The sequence below is a fragment of the Neoarius graeffei genome, chromosome 17, assembly GCF_027579695.1.
Source record: "Neoarius graeffei isolate fNeoGra1 chromosome 17, fNeoGra1.pri, whole genome shotgun sequence".
Lineage (NCBI taxonomy): Eukaryota > Metazoa > Chordata > Actinopteri > Siluriformes > Ariidae > Neoarius > Neoarius graeffei.
Window position 1 is genome coordinate 35,550,817 of NC_083585.1, and position 12,389 is coordinate 35,563,205.

The following is a 12,389-nucleotide window of genomic DNA, read 5'->3' on the forward strand; positions in this document are numbered from 1 at the left end:
CTGCTTTTTGGCAGTGCGTACACACACGCACACACACACACACACACACACACAATATGAACACGAATGTTTTACTGGGAAATATCCCACTCATTTTTCATACGAGCTACATCCAGGACATGGAGAACCAAAACCGTGACAAATCTCTATACGTCACTTGTGAGGAAATAAATTGTTTTGATAAATTTGGATACTTTGTTTGTGAATGTTTTTGGGGTTTTTTTGGTTTTTTTTGAAGACTCCAACTCATTGTCATTAAAGGCACAGGACATAAACTTAGCTTGTTATATGCAAAAGCTCATAGTAAAAGAGTTCATTATAGCTGATTGCAGTGTATCAAAATGAACCAAAAACAGCAGGCACCGAAAGCACTAGAGAAGAAAAACAGCTATTTCAATCCAAAGAATGTACACAGGAGAAAGCAGACCATAAGAAACACCATTAGGGATCTCAAAAAAAACTGACAAATAACAGGAAAAGGCAGACTATGAAAAAAGAAAAAAAAATCACTCCAGATGGAAATACAAAAGAAGCAAAAAGCAACAAAATGCAAATATTATTAATACAAACAAAAATCTTGACTGACCACAGGGCAATTACACGAAATGGTCAACCCAAGGGGTGAAAATTAATTTTGTATATATGGTGTTAAATTTGATTGGGTTATTATTAGTAATGACTGGTTCATTCACTGCAGTCAATATTTTTGTGCTGAACTCATGTCACATGACTGGTGGCCATTTTGAAATTGGCAGATCCAAGCACATACTTTAAACCCAAAACTAACAGACACAAAGAAGCAATCACACTGCTGTCAAAAGTCCTCACCAAGTAAGTTAAACTGTGTTTTATATCAAATGGACCTTATTCTTTACATTTCTATGAAAAAAATTATTCCATTGAGTATCACAGCTTTGGGGCCTTTTAGATCTAACAGGTAGCTTTGTTCACGCATTGATATTATGACTAAAAAAAAGAAAATTACCACATTTCATCTCTCTGTACATCAAATCATATGTAAATTTGGAAAGTGTTGCATCAGTTACTGTACATTCCATGATCTCAGCTGTCAGTTCTAAACATTGTTCATAGTTTATTTTTCATTGTATACTATGGCATGTTAAAAGCAAAGTTGGAAAAAATGTTAATAAAATTGCAACAAGTTTCACAGAAATTGGCGTTTGTACTTGTGTGTTCACAGCTGTCGAATTCTCCAAGTTGCGTCAGTTACCAATGTTATCTGCATGCCACTAAATAAATTATTCATATGGGGGAAAAGCTCTGTGTTGTCCAAGATGGCCTTTGGGCCTTAAGTCATCATACATTTGTTTGAGTTTGCTCTGTCTATTGAGGTTTTTCACCCACGTGACCAAGTCATGTGATGCATCGTTAGGCTGCCATTTTGGACGTCACGGCTCGAATCAGTTTGAATGCGAGGAAGGCGACAAACGAAAAACATAAAATAAAAAGGAGCGAGATGCAGAAAACACCTTCACTATCCAGCGACGTAGGGCATTTACAGGGCAAGCAGAGGGACAGGTATTTGCAAAAATTGAGGTTAGCAGGCTTAGAGAACGACGTTTACCTGCTTCCACCAGGATTGTTCACTGACGTACGGAAGTACATGAAGCCCTCGTCTTTACCTGACTTCGGCCCACATGATCTGTATACCTATGTCGTTAAAAACCCATCGCCATACACCGGTATTGATCTGAAAGCGTATAAGAGTTTGGATGCCTACAAATATTTTGTGTCAGGCTGGGTAACATGCCTACATCAATGAGTCGTCCCTGGAGCTGGTGGTCGCCATCTTATTACAGCTAAGGTTTGTTCACATTTTCATTTACTTTCGGTCCTCAGGATAAACAAAATGTTATTAAATGTCATTGAAATAACTTCTTAGTCTGTTGAGACATGGCCTGTTATAAATTTGCTGTTACCAGGCAATGACCAAGAACTGTATTATTAGGGTCGGTGTAGTTGTAGCAGTGTACTAGCAGCTAGCTGTTAGCACTAGCTAATGTCAACAACATAGTAGCTAGTATGTTACTGTAGCAATGTTTACATTCAGTCATTTGGATGACTGTTAAAACCTTTCAGTCTCAAGTTTTTCCTTTACTGTATTTACTAGTTTACTGTAATTATGATCCGGCAGCTATTTACACCGGATCCAGTGTAAATAGCTGCCGGAGCGCGCTCCGGAACCTCGGCCGGAGCACTCCGGGAGCAAGCCAGAGCGTGCTGCTTAATTTGAGGGGGAGCAAGCCGGAGCGCGCTCCGGAACCTCGGCCGGAGCACTCCGGGAGCAAGCCGGAGTGTGCTGCTTAATTTGAGGGGGAGCAAGCCGGAGCGCGCTCCGGAACCTCGGCCGGAGCACTCCCCGGAACCTTGGCCGGAGCACTCCCCGGAACCTTGGCCGGAGCACTCCGGGAGCAAGCTGGAGCGCGCTGCTTAATTTGAGGGGGAGCAAGCCGGAGCGCGCTGCTTAATTTGAGGGGGAGCAAGCTGGAGCGCGCTCCGGCAGCTATTTACACTGGATCCGGTGTAAATAACTGCCGGATCATAATTACAGTAAACTAGTAAATACAGTAAAGGAAAAACTTGAGACTGAAAGGTTTTAACAGTCATCCAAATGACTGAACGTAAACATTGCTACAGTAACATACTAGCTACTATGTTGTTGACATTAGCTAGCTTGACCTTCAAAATGGCAGACACCGGGGCGTCACGTGACCCTGTGACGTCAGGTGAAATACCTCAATAATAGCCACACAGTTTAATTTTAAACCCTCTGAATGTTGCGTCAGTTACCTGTGGAATTACCCCACAAACACATCTGCCAGTTCAGACTCATTATTATGAATGTAAGAAATTTCAACTAGAAGTAGCATGTCTTGAGAACGAACTAGAAATTCAGAAGGAGACAACTGATAGATCTGTACAGCTGAAAGACAAAAATGGGCAGTATACAGTGTGCGACTGACTGCACTTCACTTACTATACCTAGAAGTTGCCACAGAAAATGTCAGGTCTGTCATAGCTGAAAACATTTTTGAAACCAGTGTTCCAAAATCAGAATTACCATCAAGACAGACTAACAAATATCTCAAATGAAGGCCAGTGTTTGGTGAAAAAGTACTTGGGTGAACAACAACTGGCACAAACATCACACTGGGGTCTTAACAAAGATGGCGCACAAAGGAAGAAAGTAAAAACCATAGATACTTATGTTACTACTGAGACTGGACGCATACTACTTCTGGGGTTTCGTAAAGTGGCACATGAAACAACAGCAGACATCATGCAACACACCAAACAAGAACTGGAGGAAGTCTGTGCTATTCATGCTAAAGACCCAGAAACCCAGCAACATGAATTCCTGTGTTCCATCATGGAAAAACCTTCACAATGAGTGACCAAGCAGCCAATGAAAAAGTTGCTAACTAACTTTTGGATGAGTGGCAGGATAAACTATTCAAAGAGCAGAAAGAGGACGTGACACAAAAACTTAATACACAACTTTTACTGCAATGCCCACATGCCTTTGGGGTTCTCCAGGAATGTTAGTTCCAAACTTACAATATTACAGGACCTAAAACGTGAATTTAAAAACAAAAAGAGAGAGAGATGGAGGCTTGGCTGTAGGGCTGTGCGATATGGGAAAAAATGAATATCCCGATACATTTTCTCCATTTCACAATATACGATATATATCTCGATATATTTAAATCTCCTCTAAAGGACCCCATGAAATCTAACTTTTACTCTTTACTGTTTTCACTACAATCCCTGCAGATTAAATAACATTCTTGGTTAACTTTACAGGTGGTTTTCAACAATACATTTTAAATTTTCATGTTAGTGATTAATCACAATTGAGTTGAAATAAGACTATTTTTATTCAACAAAGATGAGGCACAAACTGCAAAAACAATCTTGAAAATTGCAACAAAGGGGCAATACAATACAGAGCTGCTCAGAGCTCAAATCAGTAAAGTGCAAACTCAACACTGAGAAAGACATTTAGCCTAAATAAGAAAAGTGCTCATTCATTAAATTATTTTAAAAAAATAGATCTCTAAGCTATTAACCTGACTACTGAGAACCACTGGAACATTCACAATAGAGAGAGAGATTGAGGGAGAGAAGAGAGAGATCTGCAAAACATAATTTTTCTCTTTGCACACTTTTGAACTGAATGTTTTCTGGCTCTGCCTCTCAGATGTGTATAATTCCGGCATTGCCTTCTCTGTAAAATGTCTGCGACCAGGCAACTCATGTTTGGGATCGAGTGTGTTTAGTAATTTTTGGAAGCCTGGTTTTTCCACTATACTAACTGGGATCATGTCTTTGGCAATGACGTTAGTGATTGCATCCGTTATAGCTCTCCATCTCTGACTCGTTTTCTCATATGGGGGGGCTTTGGAGAACGAGGCCGCTATGGTCGTTTGTTTAGCTTGTGGGGGGGTTTAGCTCGTGGGCAAGTAGTTCGGAGTTTAAGAGACTCTGCATACTGTACCGGGTGAGTTTCAGGTGATGGAACATATTTGTAGTGCTGCTGCCTTTCGTGATGACAGGTTGTTTTTTTTTTTTTGCACACTTTACAAACTGGCATTTGCTGTTCCACGTCCTCCTCGCGATATCCAAAAAATGCCAGTTGACTGACCCCTTACTAGTTCTTTTAGGAAGTAATTTGTCGCTGAAATTGCCAGAGCTTACACGGTAGCCTATGCAACACCAGCGATTGCACGAACTGAGTCAGCGCTGTAAACCGGAACCAGGAAATCTTCCCGCTGGCAGTGTTGCCAGATACTGCTAACGTTTTCCAGCTCAAAATATGTTCAAAACCCGCCAAAATGCACTTAAAACCGCCCAATCTGGCAACACAACCGAAACTAGAAAATCTTCCCGGAAGTTCCTTTCAGCACCGAGATGTCGCCCGGGATTGGTTGGCGAGTGCGTGACGTTATTGTTTTCTTTACCCTTAGGCAGCCTCTCACGTTACTGCCTGAGGGACAGGGAGAAAACCACCGGAAAAGGTTTTAAACAAACTCGAAATAAATGCAAGTCGGAAGATGACCATAAAATACTCAATAGTTACGATATAATAATTTTATGTATCGCACACAGAATTTTCGCGATATATCGAGTATATTCGATATATCGCACAGCCCTACTTGGCTGTGATGCCCTACTAGTTTTTGCGTGTTTTGGAACAGAGCGTGCTGCAACATGTATTGTCTGAACATCTAGTCTAGTGGGTCATGGTGTTGATGAAAAGTCAAGAATAAGAGTTAAATGGTTGGTGCACTGCAGGACCAGCACCAAGAAGTCTTTGGTTGGGGATTTTCGTGACAACAAATTCAATGGCTTGCTCGAATGTGCAGCACAGCTGTACCACCACCTCCCATATATAATCAGTACTATTGAGTAATTGGAGAAACAACTCGCACCAAAAAAGCCAAACCTAAAACGTCCAGTCAGTAGCTGCAGATCTCAGTGACCAACATGTTGTGGCCCTTATGAAAGGACTCACAATTGCTTATCTGCAGATAACATCTCCATACTGGGACCTCATGAATTCCAACCTCAGCTACCTTCAGTTGTACACCTTCATCCAACCTCTTTGTTCACAACTTGTACAGTGGATTGAAGATGCATCACCTCTGCTGACTCCTGACTGTGAACCTGTTTTTCCAAAGCATCAACCTTCAGTCTCACACCCCTTTTATACCAGCACATACGCCAACAGGGATGATGTAGGTGTAAATATTTTGGAAAAAAAATGTTGCCATCAGCAAGGGTATGCTAACAACCATTAACAACCTGCTGGTAGATTTTATGCCTGAAGGAAAATAAGCTCCCAGATCAGAATGACTCAAACATACACATAACGGTCATCTTTACTACCTGGCTTGTGAACATCACTTTGGTGATTTAGGTTCTAGCCAAAAGATACAACCCCATGCTACATTCTACAACCACACATCATTAGAGCTTCTAAAAAGAAATGTATTTTTATCCTGGTTACGCGAAGGTAAAGGTCATTGCAAGATTAATTTATAATCACTCTGTGATAAACTTCCCTGTGTATTTCTGAATCTTGTCATTGACTTTTTGTCCACTGAAACACGTGTGACATTATATTGCATCTAAAAACATGATTTCAATATCAAATAAATGGACACGCCATTCTGTTATCTCTCTCAATTAACTCATCTTTTTTTCTGTATTTATAGGCTCTGAAAGACAATCTCTCACAACATGAGCAAAATGTCTGCTGTTCAATCAATACTGTATCTTCAGGTACTAGTAACACATCATATCCATCTTCCGTCAAATACTGTCTGTAAACAAAATAAACTGTCTAAACAACCTCTCTCTTCTTCTTTTGGTATTTCATCCGAGTGTGCTATAGCCAAACCATCTGTGTCTATTGTACAAATAACAGCTCCTCCGTCTTCAAATACTGCATCATCGGCACAAACAGAAACAGCCTTTCCACCCTCTCCTTCAACTACAGCATCTGAATTTTAGTAAAAAATAAATAACGGTAATTGCGTGCTGATCCCCCCCCCCCGTGCGGATTTAAGGGGGGCGGGGGGGGGGGGGGGGCGCACCCCCATTCAAAAAAAAAAATTTTTAATTTAGTACATGGCTACTTGGAATTGTGATTTCATTGCATTGCAGATACCGATATATGCTTGCCATTTTTTAATTAATAAGGTTTTAAAAAAATAAATTATGTGGGCTTGAGCTGAAGAGTTTATGGTATAAATTTCTATTTAATAGTAGGCCTGAGCTTAGTTTTTTTTCACTTCTGACACGAATCCAGTGAAAAGCAAGCTGGGTGAATCCTGTTGGATTTTAACAGGGTGCAGGAACTTCGTGCATCTACATAATAACATCCTGTATTCCCAGATTGCACTGTAGACTACATGTAAAGGATGTGCACCATCCTTTTATGTTACTTTTAGAACCAGAAAGGTTTTATGAGCAACTTAGTTTCAGAGGTGAACCCTAACAAACTCCCGGCTGCTGTGCACTTGCTGCGCACAATGCATATGCCGCTCCTGCACTAAAAGTGAAAGTGCCTAATTACTGCCATTATTGAGCCTTGTATAAAACTTCAGAACTGCTATCAGTGAAAAGGATAAAGGGCTAAGGACAACTAATAAATTCAAGCAACAGGCTAAACACAGGCTTGTCACTTACTGTTCAGTGAGCTCTTTGGGATGGCGCTTCTGACTTTTGTTTCCAGATCGTAGGAACTGCTCCGTATACCAGACGTCACTTAAATCCTTCTATGTGAATTTCATCACACACACACATCACATTATCTCTAGCCGCTTTATCCTTCTACAGGGTCGCAGGCAAGCTGGAGCCTATCCCAGCTGACTACGGGCGAAAGGCGGGGTACACCCTGGACAAGTCGCCAGGTCATCACAGGGCTGACACATAGACACAGACAACCATTCACACTCACATTCACACCTACGGTCAATTTAGAGTCACCAGTTAACCTAACCTGCATGTCTTTGGACTGTGGGGGAAACCGGAGCACCCGGAGGAAACCCACGCGGACACGGGGAGAACATGCAAACTCCACACAGAAAGGCCCTCGCCGGCCCCGGGGCTCGAACCCAGGACCTTCTTGCTGTGAGGCGACAGCGCTAACCACTACACCACCGTGCCGCCCTCTATGTGAATTTGCCTCACAAATTTATATTTTTCAAAATGTATGCAGCAAACACCAAACTGTCCTGTCGGCTTGAAGTTACCTCTCTTTGCCTGTACAAATCGAACCCATTCATTTCGTAAGTGTCCTGCCAACTTTGGGCTAAAATGGATCAAAATTCCACTTTTTTATCAGCTACACTTCAACAGTCTTTAATGACACACTTCTTAGGAGGCATGCTTTGGTTTTAGTTTTGTTGTGGAATTTAAAAAAAAAATCATTTAAAAATGTGCTACACGTCACTTCCTTTGAATTAACAGTAACTTACCAGGAACGCATTCGTGTAATGGCAGACTCAAAGAGCCAAACTTTACCAACTAAATAGAACATGTTGCCAGTCGCATATTAAAATACAATTTAGACAGTAGACTATTTAACATGTCTAGTTTTATAAGGTATAATTTCCAAGAATTATGTTATTTTCATAAGACTAGCACTTTAAGACCTGAGGGAACTGTGTCAACTTGTGAAAATGGGGTACAATACATTTCCTTTAAAAGACCACTGAAGATACTTTTTCTGGTTTAAAAATGTGGCACATTTCAAACAAACTGTATAACTGCACTGAAAGTTTTTATGCAGCTATTTAACAAGAAGATGGAGGTTTTCGCACTATCATCTATCTGCAAAGGTGCAAAATCAGACACACCTACCCCTGATGTCTGGGCTAAAATTATGACATGAAAGATGCACACGGGCGGCACGGTGGTGTAATGGTTAGCGCTGTCGCCTCACAGCAAGAAGGTCCGGGTTCGAGCCCCGTGGGCGACGAGGGCCTTTCTGTGTGGAGTTTGCATGTTCTCCCCGTGTCAGCATGGGTTTCCTCCGGGTGCTCCGGTTTCCCCCACAGTCCAAAGACATGCAGGTTAGGTTAACTGGTGACTCTAAATTGACCGTAGGTGTGAATGTGAGTGTGAATGGTTGTCTGTGTCTATGTGTCAGCCCTGTGATGAACTGGCGACTTGTCCAGGGTGTACCCCGCCTTTTGCCCGTAGCCAGCTGGGATAGGCTCCAGCTTGCCTGCGACCCTGTAGAACAGGATAAAGCGGCTACAGATAATGAGATGAGAAGATGCACACCAATTTAGTAGATTCGGATGCTGGTGTTGTCACTTGTTAACTGCTGAAATGCTGTTTTCTCAAGAAGCCCTTATGCAATCACTTATAGTTTGTACTTGTTGTTCGCAATGCTTTATGACCTAGACGTATTTGTTGCACTCACTGTGTGCTTGCAATGCACTGAACCTCAGACATACTGCTGCAGATGTAACCGACTCCCCAGCACCAGAATTTGGACTGCAGACTACTTTAAATGGCTACCTTATAGTCCCTATCATCCATCCATTATCTGTAGCCGCTTTATCCTGTCCTACAGGGTCGCAGGCAAGCTGAAGCCTATACCAGCTGACTATGGGCGAGAGGCAGGGTACACCCTGGACAAGTCGCCAGGTCATTGCAGAGCTTATAGCCTCCACGTGCAAATAAATAATAGCCAATTTTGTGTAGTCTGAAATTAAACTTTGCAGGTAGGTGGACATTCATGTTTTAGACATTTTATAGACCCATTTCAGTGATCGGCTACCACCTTCACATCAAATTACAGCATTTTATTTGAATGAAGCACAAAAACAGTCTGCGTATGTATTCCAGCCTTCAGAATTCATAGGCACAGCTTTCACTACAATGATCCAACTGCCATCCATCCATCCATCCATTATCTGTAGCCACTTATCCTGTTCTACAGGGTCGCAGGCAAGCTGGAGCCTATCCCAGCTGACTATAGGCGAGAGGCGGGGTACACCCTGGACAAGTCGCCAGGTCATCACAGGGCTGACACATAAACACAGACAACCATTCACACTCACATTCACACCTACGGTCAATTTAGAGTCACCAGTTAACCTAACCTGCATGTCTTTGGACTGTGGGGGAAACCGGAGCACCCGGAGGAAACCCAGGCGGACACGGGGAGAACATGCAAACTCCACACAGAAAGGCCCTCGCCGGCCACAGGGCTCGAACCCAGGACCTTCTTGCTGTAAGGTGACAGTGCTAACCACTACACCACCTGATTCAACAGCCAGACATATAAAAATACTGACCACTGATGAGACGGACAGGAATAGAAAGTGACTTATGCCATATACGAAATTAGTAAGACTGCCCTTTAGATCTCTATGTGAACTCTATTTGATGAACACGAAGCTGGTTTGGTTCCATTACATCTTTGTGAACAAAAGGAATAAAAATGCATTATGAGCCACAGTCTCGTACACTTTTCTGTACAATACAGGAAATACATACTGTACTCCGCACAGTTCAATATACAGTCCTATGCGCATCTTTGTATCTAGATATTCTTATTTTACTGCTTTGCTGCTGGAGCTCTGAAATTTAAAAATTTCACCCAAGTATGCTGTGTAAACCTATAAACTGTATACAGCACTATACTGTACATCCCAGAATCCCTTCGAAAGCTTACCCAAAGCCCATATCACATTTAATAATAATAATTTTGAAAGGCTGGAAATCAAAATAGAAATGAACACTGACCTTATCCCAGCTGATCCACTGATTTGCCAGTTTGTCTAAAGTGGCATCTCCAGTGCTCACTAGATCATTGGCGTTAGCGTCGAGGTCCTTATTTACCCACATGCTAACCAAAAACACAATTATGCGCAGAAACAGGGTTTTCCCAATCTCCCTTACACCGGACTGGATGTTAATTTACCCTGTACAAGCGCTAGAGGGGTTCAGCGACTCAAAATCAGTTAGGTAAACATTCCGACAGTGGTTACCTCACAAACTTGGAAACGTTAACTGATATTAAATACAGAACGGGCAGTGAGCCGCGCGCGATTCTCGTGTAATATCGCGAGATGATTTTACGAGAAGGCTCCAGTTCGGGTATGTTCTATCGGTTTAGCTCAGGGGTGTGTCCGGGCCCAGGTCCAAATGCAGCAGATGTTTCCTGGCTCTCGGCTTCTCTATGAAGGCCCTCCTTTTAGAAATATTATTATTATTATGTAGATAGTCAGATGTTTCCCATGTGGTGGATGCATGGGTACATCCTGGTCACTATACACATGTACAATGAGATTAAAGCATCTCCAATAACAGTGAGCGTGTAGAGAGGGAGAGAGAGAGGAACGGGGGGAAGGGGAAGGAAAAAAAAGGGGGGGGGGGTATTATCTCATCTCATTATCTCTAGCCGCTTTATCCTGTTCTACAGGGTCGCAGGCAAGCTGGAGCCTATCCCAGCTGACTACGGGTGAAAGGCGGGGTACACCCTGGACAAGTCGCCAGGTCATCACAGGGCTGACACAGAGACACAGACAACCATTCACACTCACATTCACACCTACGGTCAATTTAGAACCACCAATTAGCCTAACCTGCATGTCTTTGGACTGTGGGGGAAACCGGAGCACCCAGAGGAAACCCACGCGGACACGGGGAGAACATACAAACTCCGCACAGAAAGGCCCTCGCCGGCCACGGGGCTCGAACCCGGACCTTCTTGCTGTGAGGCGACAGCGCTAACCACTACACCATCGTGCTGCCCGCGGGGGGGTGTATTATAATAATAATAATATCACCAGGATGTACCCATGCATTCACCACATGGGAAACATCTGACTATCTACATGTTGGAGTCTGCTGCAGGAGATGACCAGATCCAGAGGGTATATGAGTCTCAAACAGGGCCGGTTCTAGGCAGGCATATATGAGGAGGCAGTCAGAAATGTGAAGGGGCATCATGGCTCCAGCACTTTTTTTTTCTGTGATTATAGTAACAGTGTTTTCTTCATGGAATTAGGTTGTTAGCTATGTGTCCAACCCCAGCCTGGAGAAGTGGATTGCACGTTGTCAGGCCTCTGCCTTCAGACCTGTCCAACTTGGGTGTCCCACCTGAAGACTAAGCTCCTGCTGGTATAGCTCTTAAGGTCACTGAGGCACACAAACCCCCTGACCACAATAAGGTTGCAATCCCTCAGGGGGGGAAACTGAAAAATAAAATATCCTTCATCCAGATTTTAACAACCAACAACATAACATTTATCTTAACTGGATGGCCTAATTCTCAAATAAATTTGAACCTAGAATAAGACTTCACATGCTATAGTCAGTATTTACAAAACTGAAAGGTAGTCTTATAAATCATAAAAAAATCACTTCTCAAACTAATTTATAAAACACAACAGATATAGAGCAGAACATTTTATAACTGTTTTTGTTCTTTTTTTTGGCTTGTTTTTTTTCTTGTTCGCAACTTAACAGCTCAAAAATCTCCTTTCAATTCAACCCCAATTCCAAAAAAGTTGGGACAAAGTACAAATTGTAAATAAAAACGGAATGCAATGATGTGGAAGTTTCAAAATTCCATATTTTATTCAGAATAGAACATAGATGACATATAAAATGTTTAAACTGAGAAAATGTATCATTTAAAGAGAAAAATGAGGTGATTTTAAATTTCATGACAACAACACATCTCAAAAAAGTTGGGACAAGGCCATGTTTACCACTGTGAGACATCCCCTTTTCTCTTTACAACAGTCTGTAAACATCTGGGGACTGAGGAGACAAGTTGCTCAAGTTTAGGGATAGGAATGTTAACCCATTCTTGTCTAATGTAGGATTCTAGTTGC

The 12,389-nt window shown here is 42.2% G+C and overlaps 1 protein-coding gene across 1 annotated transcript in view; it reads right to left on the bottom strand.

Annotated features, from left to right (window-relative positions):
- Positions 1-10,547, bottom strand: part of pgm2l1 (phosphoglucomutase 2-like 1) — a 36,241-nt gene extending 25,694 nt beyond the window's left edge. Inside the window, exon 1 of the mRNA XM_060944099.1 lies at positions 10,291-10,547. Coding sequence (XP_060800082.1) covers positions 10,291-10,392 — 102 coding nt within the window. The 5' untranslated portion in view covers positions 10,393-10,547. The remainder of the gene's footprint in view (positions 1-10,290) is intronic.
- Between the last annotated feature and the right edge of the window lie 1,842 nt (positions 10,548-12,389).